The sequence below is a fragment of the Brachyistius frenatus genome, unplaced genomic scaffold (genome assembly GCF_029030835.1).
Source record: "Brachyistius frenatus isolate BFR_SWC_R1_liver_20210118 unplaced genomic scaffold, ASM2903083v1 Contig_102, whole genome shotgun sequence".
Classification (NCBI taxonomy): Eukaryota; Metazoa; Chordata; class Actinopteri; family Embiotocidae; genus Brachyistius; species Brachyistius frenatus.
The window spans coordinates 1,428,978-1,446,342 of record NW_027210701.1 but is presented as its reverse complement, the minus strand read 5'-3'; the positions used below and the strand labels follow the sequence as shown (position 1 = coordinate 1,446,342).

At 43.8% G+C, this 17,365-nt stretch overlaps 3 protein-coding genes across 4 annotated transcripts; 2 read left to right on the top strand and 1 right to left on the bottom strand.

Moving 5' to 3' along the window:
* Nucleotides 1-1,152: 1,152 nt before the first annotated feature.
* fuca2 (alpha-L-fucosidase 2) lies at nt 1,153-5,261 on the bottom strand. Its single transcript, XM_069711695.1, has 7 exons — nt 4,960-5,261; nt 4,326-4,513; nt 3,777-4,116; nt 3,344-3,554; nt 2,200-2,390; nt 1,893-2,001; nt 1,153-1,694 (listed from the first exon to the last, which is right to left on the bottom strand). The coding sequence occupies exons 1-7, from the start codon at nt 5,142-5,144 to the stop codon at nt 1,557-1,559; spliced, it is 1,362 nt and encodes a 453-aa protein (XP_069567796.1). The 5' UTR covers nt 5,145-5,261; the 3' UTR covers nt 1,153-1,556.
* Nucleotides 5,262-5,424: 163 nt separating this feature from the next.
* Nucleotides 5,425-8,031, top strand: LOC138628585 (putative deoxyribonuclease TATDN3). Of its 2 annotated transcripts, none has more exons than XM_069711707.1 (10): nt 5,425-5,493; nt 5,571-5,603; nt 5,691-5,764; nt 5,861-5,945; nt 6,068-6,130; nt 6,216-6,325; nt 7,122-7,177; nt 7,264-7,376; nt 7,516-7,593; nt 7,699-8,031. In XM_069711707.1, the coding sequence occupies exons 1-10, from the start codon at nt 5,440-5,442 to the stop codon at nt 7,840-7,842; spliced, it is 810 nt and encodes a 269-aa protein (XP_069567808.1). In that variant the 5' UTR covers nt 5,425-5,439; the 3' UTR covers nt 7,843-8,031. The 2 variants fall into 2 exon arrangements, with proteins under 2 accessions (XP_069567808.1, XP_069567807.1); XM_069711706.1 differs by having other exon boundaries at nt 7,513-7,593.
* A 317-nt stretch (nt 8,032-8,348) lies between these two features.
* coq8ab (coenzyme Q8A, genome duplicate b) lies at nt 8,349-17,329 on the top strand. The gene is made up of 15 exons (XM_069711693.1): nt 8,349-9,547; nt 9,805-9,963; nt 10,218-10,487; nt 10,572-10,638; nt 11,530-11,601; nt 12,392-12,517; nt 13,388-13,473; nt 13,567-13,707; nt 13,790-13,871; nt 13,968-14,061; nt 14,898-15,039; nt 15,171-15,278; nt 15,382-15,447; nt 16,143-16,229; nt 16,837-17,329. The coding sequence occupies exons 2-15, from the start codon at nt 9,835-9,837 to the stop codon at nt 17,116-17,118; spliced, it is 1,752 nt and encodes a 583-aa protein (XP_069567794.1). The 5' UTR covers nt 8,349-9,547; nt 9,805-9,834; the 3' UTR covers nt 17,119-17,329.
* The last annotated feature ends 36 nt before the right edge of the window (nt 17,330-17,365 follow it).

Here is a 17,365-nt window from a genome sequence, read left to right as displayed (position 1 = left end):
CAGCTGTTACAGTCTGGAGATTAAAGGATTAGTTCATCAGTCAGTGCATGGCCAGAAAATGAAGCAGCAACTTTACATCTCATTTTTCAGATGCGATTATATTTTTATCTCCGGAAAGAGTAACAAGTATTTTCTCTCATAATTTATGCACAATTAATCCAGAAAATAATATACAGATGAACCTATTAATTCTTTGAGGTATTAAAGTAAAAGTCTTTGACAAATCTTTGAGTTTGCAGACCAACAGAAAGATCCGATTTTTTTTTCTATTTATTGGCATTTTATGGACCATCTGATTAATCAGGTTAGGATGGTCCATAAAATGCCAATAAATAGAAAAAAAAATACAATTTTATCCAATATGATCACTTTTATACATAAATTGATAATAAAAGTGATCATATTGGATAAAATTGTATTGAATGTTAGTCGCTTGAATTCCTTCATGCAGCAGACTTTGTGAAACTTTGACATGGTTTTCTGCTTCAATTAATCAATACATGATAATAGATTTATATTATTGAATATTAATATTACACTCAGTCCTACCTTCAAATGGCTTCAAGCTCATTTTCCTGCAGGATGATGAGGCTAACCTGTCGTGCACGTGCCAAAACATGAAGTGCACCCTCTGTTTGTTTGTTTAGGGGATCAGCTGTGAGCGGGTCTCTGCCCGGGGATAGCCTGCTGCTGAAGGCGGGGAGCGCGCGGCCGTGAGAACCCCTTGTGAACCCCCCATCTGTACGTCATGGAACATTTGCAGAGCAGGGACCTCCCACCTCAGAGGCGTGCAGCGTAGCAGACACAACACGGAGACGAGCCCTGTGCCGGACGCACGAGCTCAGGTGACAAATACACCTACAGCAGCAGCGGGGGAAAGGGGGAGGAGGGGGCACAGGAGCGGATGCAGAGCCCGGTGTGTCCGCGGTGTAACGGAGGCTTACCGGTCACCGGAGAGCTTCGGGACGGCGGCGGGCTCCACAGGCTGCAGGGGAGAGATATTTTCCCAGGACATACGTGATCAGCAGGGCGCTCAGATCCGTCCCGCACCGTCAGGGTGGTTTATTATGTCCCGGGCAGCTGCACATGTGACCAACAGGGGGCGCCAGAGGGTGGCAGTGACGGAAAATCAGTCAATCAATAATCAAAGAAGACTTCCTGCTCAACAGTCCAGCTGGGATTTATTTTTATTTCAGTATTCACATAGATTGGAGAAACAGGCGCTTTAGAAATCAGAAGTAATGTGTAAAAAAATAACTAAAATAAAAATCTGAAGTTTATCTAATGAAGTTGTGGAGCTCAAATCTGTCACATGTACTCTGTAGATTCATGCCTGGACAGCTTCAACAACATTTTCTGCAACTAAAAATCACTTTTAACTCTCAGCTGATCATAAAAGTTCCTCAGTACAAAAACAATAATCATGTGTAAACATTTATTCTTCATTTTCATATTGAAATACTGAGCGTTTTCAGACAAAAACAATGTTCCCTTTTGTGTTCAGTGATCTCAGGTCCGTCTCTCGGCTCTGTACTCCTCCCCTACGGTTCCCTTCTCTACGTGGCCCCGGTCAGCCTCAGGCTCCAGGCCCACTGGCAGGGCATCTGGCTGTAGGACAGGTGGGGCAGGAGAACCTTCAGTCCGCCAGGCTTCAGCGGCTCCCACTGCAGAGACCCGTGGCCGAGCAGCTCCACCTGGTTTAGAACCACAGCAGCAGGACGCAGGTAAATCAGTCAAATCAATACTGATCCTCAGGTACAAACAGATCAATGATCAGAGAACTGAGCTCTGAAAGTTTATAAAACTGCATCCATTAAAAAACAGTGTTGAAATGATGAATTCTGGGTTTTTAAGGGTTAAATCTTTGAATGAAATAAATTTTCTAGTCTCACCTGAGTGTGTCCCTGTGTGACCTGCGGTTCATTCAGAGTTATTGATCCGTCCTTCGGCCACTCCAGTAAAATGGCAAACACAGCATTTTCCTGCGGCCTGCAGGTGTACCTGGGAAATATCAGGAGCATTAATCAACTCTGAGGACACACAGACTACTGCAATCAATATGTAGGATCTAATCAAGCATTAAATCTAATCAACAATATCTGAGTTCTAATAGCTGAAAAAACAAGAATTTAAAATAATCTTTTAACACTTCCAACTGTGTCTCTACAGGCGGACCGATCACAGCGGACCAGAACCGACCAGACGTTTGGAGCCATGCTGTCGTTCTGAGCGCGCCACGCCGTCGTGTCGTAGACCGCCGCCCCGTTGACCTTCAGCCAGCGACCCATCTGCCTCAGACGCTCCTCAAAGATCGGAGCTATCCGCCCGTCGTGAGTCGGGCCGATGTTCATCAGCAGGTTTCCTCCGCAGGACACCGTCTCCACCAGCGTCTGAGACACACACACACACACACACACACACACACACACACACACACACACACACACAAGTAATATCAGCATGATTATTTTAAACAAAACCACAGAACATCTGGAAGGTGCTTCTCTTTCAGGACAAAGGGACCTAAAACCTGCCAGATAAATCTCAACTAAGAGTTCAAATAAGAGGTCATTAATTTATTAGGAAATTAATGGCGATTAATGGCCCAGGTAAAGTGATTTATTTTAAAGCAAATAATGATGATGTTTCACAGATTTCAGCTTCTTGAATGTGAATATTGACTGGTTTTTGTTCACGTTTAATGTGTAAACTTCAGCTCTGGGAAATTTACCAACTGAAAAATAAAGCCTGTTTATGAGAAAATAAAGTGCAGATTAGCAATAAAATTATTGTTATTTTCATTTGTTTTTATTGTGAAAGAGAAAACAAACAGTGAGAGGGTTTATGGGTGATGTAGTTGCTGTGTTTTTTCTTCTTCTGGGGCGTTCAGCTGTATTACATGGTCTCGACCAGCAGAGGGAGCTGTTGGGACATCGGAGACGGAGGAAGTGTGATGTGGTTGAAACGGGTTCAGAACAAGCACGCAAATTAAGATGATCACATCTAATGGGATTAATTGAAGTGTGTTAGAAATATTAAATCATCGTCAGGGCTGAAACTCATGTTTTGCCCGTGAAATGTCATAAAATGCTTAAGAACTGTCTTAAATTACCTTTTTAATGCCTTGTTTTATGTGACTGATTGTTTTCCATCCAATACCACAAAGAAAACAATGAAATCATCACATTTCAGGAGCTGAAAGCAGAAAACCTGCTTAAAAATGACGTCTATAATTAAGTGATCATTATTATTATTTCAGCTGTACATCTGTGAAAAAAGGGTGGAGACTGCCAAAGAGACATTTAACCCGAAATAAATACTGAAGTTTCCAGGTGAGTCTCACCGCCACGAGCTGCTCGATGCTCAAGTAGTCTCTGAGAGCAGCGTTGCGTCGGTAGCCCCACGACTTTGTGTCGATGGTCATGCAGTTCTCCCACTTGTGTTTGAGCAGGTGTCCGGGCTGGTAGCGGTCGGCGCAGGTGTAGTACCCGCCGTGGGTGCAAATGGAGCCCCGCCCCCACCGGTCGTTGGTCACTACCATGTCTCGAACCGGACTGTCAGGAAGTAGGTCACTCAGAGGTCACTTTTTATAACTCTAATTCCGACAAAGTAGTGACGCTGTGTAAAACGTAAATAAAAACGGAATGTGATGATTTATAAATCACGTCAACTCATATTTAACTGGCTTTTCAAAAGTGTTCCTGAGCCCATACATTGATTTCCACTACATCTTTGTGTCTGTTTTTAATGCAGTGCCTGAATCCCTTCAGGTGTACCTGTCATTGTAGAGCCAGGCCAAGAAGCCGGTGCTGTTCCAGTACGAGTCCGGAGCGTCTCCGTCCCCATCGGACCACAGCACGTCTGGTTTGTACCGGACCACGAGCTCGTAGAGCTCCGGCAGAGTTTTAGCGGAGGGGAAGTAGTTGGTGGCAAAGGCGTTGGCAGCGTCCTGTTCGAAGAGCGGGTGGAACCACTCGAAGAGGGAGTGGTACAGTCCGAGACGCAGGTCGCTGTGGGCACGGAGAGCGCCGGCCACTTCGTCCACCAGGTCTCGCTTCGGTCCAACGTCCACCGCGTTCCAGTTCCAGGATGTCTTTGAGCCCCAGAGTGTGAAACCTGAAACACACCGACAAGACAGATCAGATCCTGATAGGCTGGAAGAGGATATACACCTTACAGAAAAAAAAAAAACCACATGAATTTCACGTGCAAAAAAACATTGACACGTGAAACGTGGTTCTGGAACATTTTTGTGCTGCTCATGTAGATTCCCATATATTGCAGAAACACCCACAATGCACCACTCAGTGTTTTCATTGGTGCACCTTCGTGATGTTTGGTGGTCAGCACGATGTACTTCGCTCCGGATGAGGCGAAGATGTCGGTCCACTCTTTGGCGTCGAAGAACTCGGTGGTGAACTGCAGTGCGAAGTCCTGGTACCGGAAGTTTGGAGGGTAATTCTTCTGCATGAAGTCGACATACGGCTTCAGCTTCTGTTTCTGCCAGTACCACCTGGAGAACACGGCACACACAGAGGAGGCGGAAGGAACAACTGAAGACATCACTATAAATTCATAACCTTCAAATAAATTAGAATAAACCGTCCACAAAGATGTTATAATACATGTAATTAGCAATAATTATTGACTGTAAAATAATAATTAAAAACCTTAAATCCAGAAAAATAACATATTATAGATGCGTAGACTGGTTCCAGAGCTTTTACATGTGCTCCATCAGTAGATGCTCAGACTCAGACGACATGACCAGCTGATGAAGACCATGAGAAAAGATCAAGAGCTCCAGAACATCAACGAAATGCACCTCACTGTTCAGATTTTTGTGTTTTATGTTTATTTTTTGAAGATTATTCTGCAGGTGCTTATCAGGACATTAATCGATGAATATGATCAGTTAGGTTCCGGTTGTCCGTGAAGCTGGGAAGATGCTGAGCTCACCAGAACCACTCGCTGCCGAAGCTCGGCACAGAAAATACGCCCCAGTGGACGAAGATGCCAAACTTGGCCCGGTCGAACCAGTCCGGCAGCGGCCTGGAGTCGATGGACTCCCAGTTCGGTTCGTATTTGGCTCCTCCGGTTCCGATCAGCAGCATCGATAAGGACACCACCGTTAAAGCTCCCATTTCAAAGCGGAAGCAGCCGGTGGGATGAATTTAAATGTCTGATGAAGCAGAAAGTCACAGAAAGAAACAGGAAGTACTCAAAAAAAGAACTAAAGCGCCTGAAAAACAAGTAGCAGCTTCCTCCTGAAACACTGGGGGGTGTTTAAATCTCTGTTGAGGTTCAACCAATCAGCTCTAAGAGAGCACCGCCCTACCGGGCTACGCGGCGTTGTGAATCTTGCGCTCTCACCAGTTCACGCGTTTCTTTTCCGCCCGGAAGTGGTAATGTTTGGGATTTTGTCGCCACACCGTCCTCATGCAGGGCTTCATCGACTGTCACTGTCACATCTCTGCGCGGGAGTTTAATCAGGTCTGACTGTAAAATAAACGTATTTAAGTTCATATTTAACCTGTCAGACTCGTTAACTTTCCTCCGTTTGTCGGCAGGACCTGGAGGAGGTGATTGACAGCTCGGAGCAGGTGAGTCACGCCACCTTGTCACCTGAGAGCCGGAAGCCAGGTGTTCGGTGTTTTCAAGCTGATATTTTCCGCCATGTTTTTGTCCAGGCTGGACTGTTGGGACTGCTGGCCGTGGCGGAGCACGTGGGAGAATATGAGCGGATCATTGAGCTGTCGCAGAGGTAAAAAAAATAAATAAATAAATAAATAAAAATACTCGGATGATGGAGACTAACTTTAATGTAACGTTTTAACCGACGGCGCCTCTTTGTTCTCAGGTTCCCGGGTTTTATATTCCCATGTTTAGGAGTCCATCCTGTTCAAGAGGTTTCCCCGGAGCAGCAGAGGGGCGCTTCTCTGCAGGTGAGAGGTGTCTCAATCAGTCACCTGGAGCTCTGTGTAAACCTCTTGTGTGTTAGTGTGTACTACAGGTGTGTTTTGATATGTTTTGTGTGAATTAAACACGGTTTCTGTGTGTTTTACAGGATCTCGAAGCTGCTCTGCCCGTCATAGAGAAATACAAAGATCAGCTGGTTGCCATCGGAGAGGTGAAGACTCGGCATCCCCGATGAGGCTTTAAGAGTCTCCATCTTTTATTCTGTGTTGTTACAGTCGGGACTCTTTCTGTTGCAGGTCGGCCTGGATTTCACTCCCAGATATGTCCCCAACGAGACCGATAAAGACATTCAGAGACAGGTCCTCGTTCGACAGGCACAGCTGGCCAAACAGCTGGACCTCCCTCTGTGAGTCTCATTTAATTATACAGACGGGAAGCAATAAATCTGATCACAAAACAAACACCAGAGTGAGACATCCTCCAGAGATCAGTCCAACAGTCCAGTGATAACACCCGGTTTCTACACTGACTTCCACCTTCCATATCAAGTCATTGAAAGAGGTTCGCGTCAACATGTATTGATCAGGACGGAGTTTCTCCTGGACTGTTCTGGAGTTATAAAAAGTCTCTTCCACACATTAAAGTCAGGTGATTGGATCATGTTTTGCTCTGGAACATCCTGGAGTTCAGTTTACATTTTATTAAACAGTAATATTCTCCCTGCAGTATTTTTCTATCTGTTACTGAACTTATTTCCTGATGGTTTTATCTCCTTCAGCTCATCAAACAATCACTTCAGTCAACATGTGATTTTTTTTTTAAAATTTTCCTTTAGCTGCTAACGAAGGCAAACATGCAGGAAAATCAACGTTTCAAAAGAAAAGCCAGATGTAACGATTGTTAAAACTACCATTGATGTGTTAAACTGTGGAAGAGGGGAGCCCTCCGTTACCAGGACGACAGTAACATCTCTGCTCTGCTGCAGCCCAATGGAGGAGGAGCTTTAGGACACGTTTAACTTCTTATCAGTGAAAGTCAGGGTTTTAAGAGCCTGAATAATTCCTCCATTTTAAAAAGAGAGGTCACTTCAGTGGTTGAAGAAGAAATTGTAATTTGTTTGCATGTTGAAATTATTATATTTGTTATATTTAATGTGCTGAAATGAAAGGACTCCTGTAATATCGTGCGTGTTTCATCTCCAGAAATGTTCATTCGCGGTCGGCAGGACGACCCACCATCCACCTGCTGAAGGAACAAGGTGCTCAGCTGTTCACTCTGTCTGCTCTCTCATGATGAACCGTGTTATTGAGCGTTTTTACTGCAGCTCCTCTGTGATGTCACCAGGTGTCGAAAAAGCTCTTCTTCATGCTTTCGATGGGAAACCGTCCGTCGCCATGGAGGGAGTGAAGGCTGGATATTTCTTCTCCATCCCACCGTCGGTAATCCGGAGCGAACAGGTACGACCGGGACAGAACATCAAACTCTTGAGTTATTGGACTGTTTTCATTGGTTGCCTGACTGTGTTTTTATTGGCTGAATGTGTCACATTGAAGGTTGATAACTGATGGCAATTTCTTTGTTTTTTCCACCAAGAAGCAGAAACTTGTGAAACAGCTACCGTTGGAGAACATCTGTCTGGAAACAGACTCGCCTGCTCTCGGTCCGGAGAAGCAGGTACTTTAACTTTTTTCATTTTCAATCATCAGTATGTTTTTTTGTTTTTTTTTACTACTTTTCTGTCTGCATTATAACTCCAGCTTCCCGTTGTTGTGACCACAGGTCAGAAACGAGCCCAAAAACATCCGGATCTCTGCTGAGTACGTCGCTCGGATCAAAGGAGTGTCGGTGGAGACGGTGATGGAGGTGACGACACGAAACGCTCTGCGACTCTTCCCGAAGCTGAAGTCTGCCATCAGACTCTGACTGTCACAGTTCAACACATCCATCACGAAATGCCTCAAATTACCTCCCCATCATCGTCTGTTACCACGGCAACCTTTAAAATGAAGCTAATTAGCTAGTAGCTAAATCTGGTACAGAGCATCTCTCCTCTTTCTGAGATTCATGTAGTTTTATACATGTCACTGATATGAATAAATTGAATTAAATACATACATTTTATCTTTTTAAAGCATGTGCTTTGGAAAACATTTACTGCATTTAATATACACCTTATTAAGAAACAAAACAAACAGTGGACTGTGACATCACTCATTCAAACTCTGACATCATGATGAGGTGAAGACGTGTTGCTGTTTTAATGTTTACGTCATTTTCCATCAGCTGATCTGTTCAATCACTTCCTCTTCATCACCTGCTCCTCAACTTGTCTATAATATAAATTCTCTCAGCTCCTCGTCAGCATTTGAGTTTTATGGTCTCATCACTGTTTCCAACCAATGTTCATCAGTTAGAATTGAAAGCTTTAAGGTCACATGATGTTCTGAATTACACTCAGTGGTCAGTTTATTAGGAACACTAATCTACAATGAATCTAGTCTAATTCAAGAGTCCTGTAACACGTAACATGAAGGCTGCGATGTTCAGTGTTTGTCAGAGCTGTACAGGTGGTGTACGTTCAGGACAGGTGAGCGGTGATCTACCTGCAGGTGTTTCTATTATTTTGTCCATTTGTATAGACAGAACCACCTCTGTTTGTTTTGTGTATTTGATGTCAGAAAGTCAAGAGTATTGATTTTGTGATTTTTCAAGAAGTCAGATTAGATCCAGCTGAGTTGATATTGAATAAAGTCGTTAGGAGTTATTATCGTCAGCAGATTAGATGACTGGACTTTGATCGGGTTCGACTCGGACAGCAAAACGCTGCAGGAGACTGAACAGACTAAAAAACACGATGAGCACATCACAGCAGGTTCTTAAAGCAAAGAACCATGATGTAATTATGGGTATTAATATGACGGACTCGGTGTGATGGTGTGAGTAGTAACAGAAGAAATAAAGAACTAACGTGCCATATAATAAAGAAAAGACAAAAAAATGAGATTTTCTACAACTCTACAGTTCATTTTACAAGAAATTTAAAACTGATCAGCAACTTCTATTTTATCCTGATTGTGTGTTCTTCACTGCATATTAAATTCAGTCTTAAATCTATACAGACAGACTTACAGTTTTAAGATTAATGAAATTTACTTTACATATACAATACATATCTAAAATAATAACCTAATAACTCCTGACCCACTGCTTTAAAAACTTTGTGTTGTACCATGTGACTTTTACTTTGTTCGTTGTCCTGCAGAATATATTTTTATCTCTTTTAATCCATATCTCTAACTAAGACGTGCCCTCTGAAACGTCCGAGTTTGGCATGCAGCTCCTGGACGCACCACGTGTCCACTTCACGGCCCGCCATGAATGTTACGTCGGCTGTGACTGACAGTCCGCGGAACCAGTGCGGAGATCTGCCGGTGTCCGAGCCCGCGGCTGGACTCCTCCGCATTGGCCAGCGACGGTGGAACTTCCCCTGGGTCTCTCCGGGATGATCTGACCGGCCTCCAGGAGGAGCTGAACGTTTTTAAAAGCGTCGCGTGAAGTCAGAAAAAAGCGAAGAGCAGCGAAGCTGCACGATGTTCATGGAGCTCAGAAGACTGCAGAGCTGCTGCTGGTGAGTGGAAGTTACAGGTCCTGTTTACTGACTCAGCTCAGAGGGTTAGAGGGTGCCAGAGGCAACGTTTACGATGTTTGTGATGTTCTGCTGCATGTTTGTGAATTTTGTTGTGGTTCTGCAGCAGGTTTTTGTTGTTCTGATGTTCTGCAGTGTGTTTTTTATGTTCTGTGAAGTTCCACTGTTTGTTTGTTTCCTCCTTCTTTCTCCTGCAGGAACATTAAACTGATGAGTTCTTGCTCTGTATCCTTCCTCAGAACCGGAGAACAACCTCTTCCACAGACATCATGACTGACTCAGTGTTCTGGAGGGTTCTGACCCGGGTGAAGAAGGCTTGCAGAGCTCCACCAGGCGGCCTGACGGGGCGAGGGAACCAGAGGCTGGTAAACTTCCAGCACCTCTCCGGATCAGTGAGGGTGAGGAGTGGATGTTATTTGGCTATCATGCAGCTGCAGATCGAGTTTCAACCCAGATACGTCTCCCTGTCTCTGCAGCCTCATGATGATGACAAGCTGAAAGCAGGCGGTGACGAGGATTCATGGAGTTTTAATTCTTTATAGTGTGATGACACAACAATGTGCAACTTTTACTGAACACATTACTCTGAGTGTCGTTCTGCTGTTCAGAAGCTGAAAACCTTCATGAGATCAGTTCTGTTCTTTTCCTTCAGAGAGATGTCCTCAGCAGCCCCGCAGCACACTTCCACACCTCCTCGCCTTGCTTCAGCGCTGCGTTCACTGACCGTGCGAACAGACAGGTGAGCTGCAGCAGGGGGTCCAGGACCGACTGTCTGAGGGACCCCGGGGACCGGACCGGTCCGCTGCTCTGTGGACACATGAGGAGGTTCAACCAGGACAACACGGTGGGACGGCTGACGTCGGAGGACGTCGATAAAGGAAGAGACGCCAAGAAGACGGACAACGGGAAGCACAAACAAACGGTACCCTGTCTTTTATTAATCCATCATATTTGATAAATATCTGCGTGTCAAACTGCATCTTAAAGTCTGTGTCTCCGATTGCAGCTCAGTGAGAGCGCTCGAGAAAGGAAGGTGCCCGTCACCCGGATAGGAAGGCTCCTGAACTTTGGAGGTACGTGTGTTTCTACTGCAGGCTAGAAACTGTTGGTGGGAGATCGCTGAGGCTGCAGGAAACATGTCCAACATGCATCTCGGCACAAACTGGAAATAACTGGCAGTTTTTATTGCTTCCAGTTTTATTTAGTCTTCCGAACACATCTGAATAATTTCTTCCAACTTCTTTTGCTTCCTTTACATGCAATAATCACATCAAACCTGTACCAATTATTTCTGCTTTATGATATTTTCTGAACTGAAGCATGAATTAATTAAACATAATAATCAATAATAGAAACTGAACTAATTCAGGTTTTTAGCTCCGGGTTTTTGTTGTAAATCCTAAATGAACTCTGGTGTTTTATTACTTAACTCCACTATTTTTGACAGAAGTTGTGCAAACAGGGTTGTGCAAATGATTTTGGTAGCGCTGGTACTTCCTCCTGAGCAGCAGGGACTGATTGGTAAATGGACATGCAATATTTAAATCACACACATTGACTTTGTACAAACGGAACAGCTGCTGGTTTTAGTTCTCTCTCGTACGGCGTTTTTATGTAGTTTTTTTTTTTGGACTGGCTCTCACCTCCTGCAGCGGTCCTGCAGAGCCGGAGTCCGATTTGCTGACATGAGTATCTGTAGCTGAGAACATGTTTGTGGGACATACCCGAGAATCCGGCAAATAGTAAAGCCTCTGTAGGCCTCCTGTTGTTAAAGGACAGAACTCTTAAAGTGGTACCGCTCGGTTCTTCCACTCTCTGCTGAACTGCTGAGTGTTTCAGGCAGACATCCGACTCTCCTCCGTTATCACATCACATTTGTAGCTGCTGTTATCATCAGATCAGTCGGGTGATGCGTGAGGACAGACTGATAACCGGCATCGTGTTCTGATTCTTCTTCCTTCAAGGTCTGGCGGTCGGACTCGGACTCGGAGCGATGGCAGAAGTGGCCAAGAAGAGTTTCAGGCCCAAACAGGAAGGTGAGAAGACATCTGTTGGTCTTTTGAGATCTCTGTGGTCTCTCTCACCGAGCTCACCAATCATTTAGACAGCTGACCAAACCAAACCAGGTTGTGGACAGAACTTCATCATCGGGATGTCTCTTACCTCAGTGAACTCGTCTCTGGACTTTAGGTATCTTCCGGATACAAACAAAAATACGCTGCGAGCTCAGAGTAGCTGACAATTTTAATATTTTGAGAAATGTCCTTCTTATATCTGTCAGTTTGGAGCTCACAGGAGATCACGGCCGCAGAAGAAGAACGAGTCACCAGATGATGTGATGCTTTGTTTGTACACTTTAGTTTTTGTACTGATAAATCGAACCAGGCTGCGTCTGTCTGTCTCTGGATAAACTAACCAGCCGGTTCAAACTGAGGACGATCACATTAAATACCGTTTCACTGAAACCTGGAAATAAACAGGTGACCTCGCATCTGTCGCAGTCTTGTAACTGCGATATCTCGGCAACGTCTCAAAGGATTTTCTTCAAATTTGGCAAAAACTTTTACTTGGACTCGAGGATGAAGTCAGCAGATTTTGGTAGTCAAAGGTCAAGGTCAATATGACCTCACATCCGTTGCATCCGTCAAGTTGTGTGCGAAGCATTTCTTTGCAGCAATATCTACACGAGTTTTGAAAGGTATGGACGTAAACTAAAACTGGAGTGGTGGGCGGCGGCAGTAAATCTAGTTCAGAGATGAATTATTATTATTATTATTATTATTATTATTATTGCAGCACGGGCGCTGACAGTTTGTGTGTTCTCAGGTGATAAAACGTCCGTTCTGGACTCGAGCGCCTTCCTCTCCGAAGCCAACGCAGAACGGATCGTCCGGACACTCTGTAAAGTTCGAGGTGCGGCTCTGAAGCTCGGACAGATGCTCAGTATTCAAGGTGAGCCACACGGGGAACCTCGAATGTATCTGAACTGAGAGTCGATCGCGACACGCGGACGCCCCGCCGAGGCTGTAAACGCAGTATCGGGTGTCGGGCTCAGAGTTCCTGTCAGACTTCACAACAACACCTCGTCAGGACAAACAAAACAGGATCGTTTACCGGCTCCAAATGTCATCCCTCAAAATAAACCACAGAGGCCAGCCGGACACAATAAGCACCATTCCAGAGGAGAGTCCAAGCTCAGGCTGCTGACTCATCAGTTTTATATAACAATATTATTTTACATTTTAACTTTGTTATTTAAGGTTTTTTGTATGTGAAACACGAAACACCTTTTTATAGTTTGTCACTTCTGAGGATCTGATGCTTTTTCTTTCTTTTTAATTTGAAGAGTTGGTAGATTAAAACTAATAGTTTTTCAGTTGAATCATGTTTATGTTGAGTGAGATTGCTCGATGTGAAACTAAGCAGCTGAATATTTCAGCGTTGAGTTTCCAGCTTTTTTCTGCTGCACCAAAAAAAAAAAATGCATGCTCTTCTGAAAATAATTAGTAGATGTTAAAATTGTATTTTTAGTGTTTTCAGAATAACTTTAAGTCAAGAAGAAATGTTTTTAAGATAAAATGAAATAAATAGAAATGTAAACCTTTAAATGTTCCAGAACACTGTTTGAATGGACCCTCTCGTCAGAAATATTAAAGTTATTTTATTATGTATTACAGATGTTTATAGCTGCCAGTTAAAGAAGGATTCTTCTGCATTTTTGAGAGATTTGCAGGTTTTATGGAGCCTGATCTTGAACTCCAGCAGGTCGATGCTCTGATCCCACTGAACCCTCCTCTTTCTCCTCTTCCTCGTCTCCACCAGATGACGCCTTCATCAACCCTCAGCTGGCTAAAATCTTCGAACGGGTTCGTCAGAGTGCCGACTTCATGCCAACCAAGCAGATGATGGTGAGCGGAGGATGAGGAGCTTTGGGTCGTGCGGAGACGTGTTCACCGTTCTTCTCCTCTGACCCGTTTAGTTTTTGTTTTTTTTCTCTGCAGAAAGTGGTCAGCGGCGACCTCGGTCCTCTCTGGAGGGAGCGGCTGCAGTACTTTGAGGAGAAGCCATTCGCAGCCGCCTCCATCGGTCAGGTGCATCTGGCGCGGCTGAAGGACGGCAGAGAGGTGGCCATGAAGATTCAGGTGAGCAGCGGCGTTTACACAGTGATAAAACGCTATAAAGCAAACCGTGACGTAACTCCCACAATCGCACGTCCTCCTCCAGTACCCCGGGGTCGCCCAGAGTATCGACAGCGACGTGAATAACATCATGACAGCTCTGAGTTTGAGCAACGCGCTGCCCGAAGGTAACGGAGCTGGAAGGGGTTTTATCGTCACGGTGATAACGGCTGCTTTTGTCTGACTCTGACTTGTCAATAAACCGAGAACCTTTTCTCCCGCAGGTCTGTTTCCCGAACACCTGATCGAGGTCACAAGCCGGGAGCTGGCGCTGGAGTGCGATTACATCAGAGAGGCCGAGTGTGCCCAAAAGTTTCAGTGAGTTCTTACTCATTCTCAGAAACTTTATGCCGCATAACTTCTGAACACGCCGACTGAGAAAGTATTTTTCTTCCAGATATATTTCTGATGAATCATATTTTTAGACATCTGAAATGGTAAAACTAGTTTTTAAAAGTGAGAGAAAAGTCAGAAAAATAAACACAATTTTATGAAAAATGTCTACCTGTACCATCATCTCACAGGCACATGAACCTCGCTGCCCCTTATAGGTGTGCAGAACCACAGCTTTGATATTTGGTGTTAAAGTTTCCCTTTATCTCTTATCTCTATCGCTTTATTTTATCTCTTATCTATCATCTTTTTCTTTATCTCTATTTTCCGCACTATCTATCTATCGCCAGAATTTCCTTGACAATATACATCATTGTTTAGGCCTGACATACTATAATACTCCTCTGATTTCCTGAATGTGGGGTAAAGGTCCCATAAAGGACACCCCGACCTCAGGAACTAACTGTCTACGATAAGTGTATATGTGTATATTTGTGTATATACTGTACATAAAGACCAGTTAAGCACATAGACACATGAAAATGTGTCCAGTTAATAACAGCTCCTGTTTGTATTGATGTTCTCCTGTATATTCTGTTTGTATTTATGTTCTCCCGTGTTTATATTAATGTTCTCCTGTATGTTCTGTTTGTATTTATGTTCTCCCGTGTTTATATTAATGTTCTCCTGTATGTTCTGTTTGTATTTATGTTCTCCCGTGTTTATATTAATGTTCTCCTGTATGTTCTGTTTGTATTTATGTTCTCCTGTGTTTGTATTAACGATCTCCTCCATCTCTGCTGCTGCTTCTCGTGCATCAGAGATCTGATGCAGAATCACCCGTTCTTCTACGTTCCGGATGTGATTGAGGAGCTGAGCAGCCGTCACGTTCTCACCACGGCGCTGGTACCGGGTTTCCCTCTGGACCAGGCCTCGGACCTCCCTCAGGAGCTCAGGAACGAGGTGGGTTCTGAAAACGGCAGAGCTGAGGTCTGGCGGAACGACGCCCTGTTTGGAAGAGTCGTCAGCGACGTGTCATCTCTTTTATGTCTTTGAACATTATCAATAATTCATCTCTTTCCTCTTTCTGACAGATTTCTGAGCAGATCTTGACTTTATGTCTGAGGGAGCTTTTTGAGTTCAGATACATGCAGACCGACCCGAACTGGTCCAACTTCTTCTTTGACCCTCAACGTCACAAGGTCAGTATGTGTCTGTTAATATCAGCATGAGTCAGTCTGTTCAGAAACACAGGTTTCACCTCTCCTCGTTTTCACCGAGTGATTTTCTCTTTCATGTCTGCAGGTGGCGCTGTTGGACTTTGGAGCGACACGAGGATTCGACAAGAGTTTCACCGACTCCTACATTGAGGTGAGAAGCTTGATTTGCTTTGTTTGTGCTATGTGATACTGTCTTGTTGTTATCGGGACTCGTACATAATAATATTATCTTTTTATTTTATCTGAAAACTTTCCATCATCCTGTTCTAACAAACAAGACTTATCTCATTTAAACAGAATAGCTTAATATTAATCTAGTTAATGATTTAAAAAGGAGTAAAAAAAAACCAAAAAACAGACAATGATTAATTTAAATCATTTGATTAACCTGTATTTAGTATTTAGTTTTATGGTCAAATGTTTCATCTGTCCAACAAAACAAATATAGTAATAACATTAATATGGAAGCCCTCAGCATTCACAGAGGAAAAACATCTGGAGACCTTAGATGAGATGAGTTGTTTCCTAATAATTCAGATTCATGAGAACAATGAGTCATATTTCTCTGGAATTGTTTTTCTTTAGTGAATGTGATGTGCTTCACAGCACCGTAGAAAAACAGGAAATTCAAAATATTGAGTTAAAGTGGGGAAAAAGCAGCTAAACACATTTCTGAGTCCTCCGTTACTGACAGAAAACCAGTTCAGAACAACAAACTGCAGAATCCTCTATTGAAGTTTCCTTTACATCTTTAAGTCACAGCAGAGACACACAATGAGCTTCACACCTTCATGACGACAAACAGCTGATATTTTTCTTTGACTCGTCTTGTGTCTCCGTCTTCAGGTTATTAAAGCAGCTGCAGATCGGAACAGAGATGGTGTCCTGCAGAGATCAAGAGACATGAAGTTCCTCACAGGATACGAGTCAAAGGTAAGAAATCCAAATAATATTTGACTTTAACCATCGACGACAACAGACTCTGATTTATATTTTTATCATATTTTGGACGAAATGCTATAGTATGACTTTTTTTTGTCAAAGTTTGGACGCCATGCATATAAAAGTATAACTTTTATTCATGTTATGGAGGCAGCACAGTGGTGTATGTCCTCCCGTCCAGGGTGGAAATTGAACAGTGAACTTTTTTGACTGAGGCAACAGTGCTAACCACTTCCCCGTTTTACCACACCAACAGTATTTGTTTTTACTTTCATTTTGTAGGACATACTATAGAATGACTGTTTTGTACAACACACAAAATCACCCTGCTCGGGAATGGAACCCAGAACCTTTGTACTACAAGGCAACAGTGGTTACCACTGTCCTATTTTACCACACCAACAGTGTTAGTTTTTTTTATTTTATTTTTTTAGGACATACTATAGAATGACTTTTCTTTTTTCACATTTTGGACGACATGCTATAGTGTGACATTGTTTTTGCCATTTAGAACCTCACGCTGTACAATTCAATTTTTTGGACAACCAGCTTGGTATTGAACTCGGCGTGCTGATGAACTGCTCTCCTCTGCACTCAGGCAATGGAGAAGGCCCATGTGGAGGCGGTGATGATCCTCGGCGAGGCTTTCTCCTCCTCCGAACCCTTCGACTTCGGAACGCAGAGCACGACCGAGCGCATCCACAGCCTCATCCCGGTGATGCTGAGGGAGCGACTCACTCCGCCTCCAGAGGAAACCTACTCCCTCCACAGGAAGATGGGCGGCTCCTTCCTCATTTGCTCCAAACTAAAAGCCAGAATCTCCTGCAAGGACATGTTCCAGGAGGCGTACAACAACTACCGGAAAGCTGGAGGGGCCTAAAGGCTGCTTTTCCAAACAGCTTGTTCAAACATGGATTTTCTAGCATTGTTTGTTGTTGTTTTTTTTACTGTTGCCTGCAAAGAACAATTTCACGTCTGGATGCTTCATCATCAGTCGCTTGTTTTGACCGGGACTTTGTCCAGACTCGAGCTTTAAGATTATTTGTATGTTTTTGTTTGAATAAATTTGTTGTGAACACTCTACAACCTCATCACGATGTGCCTGTTTGGTCTCCATCTGGCTGAAA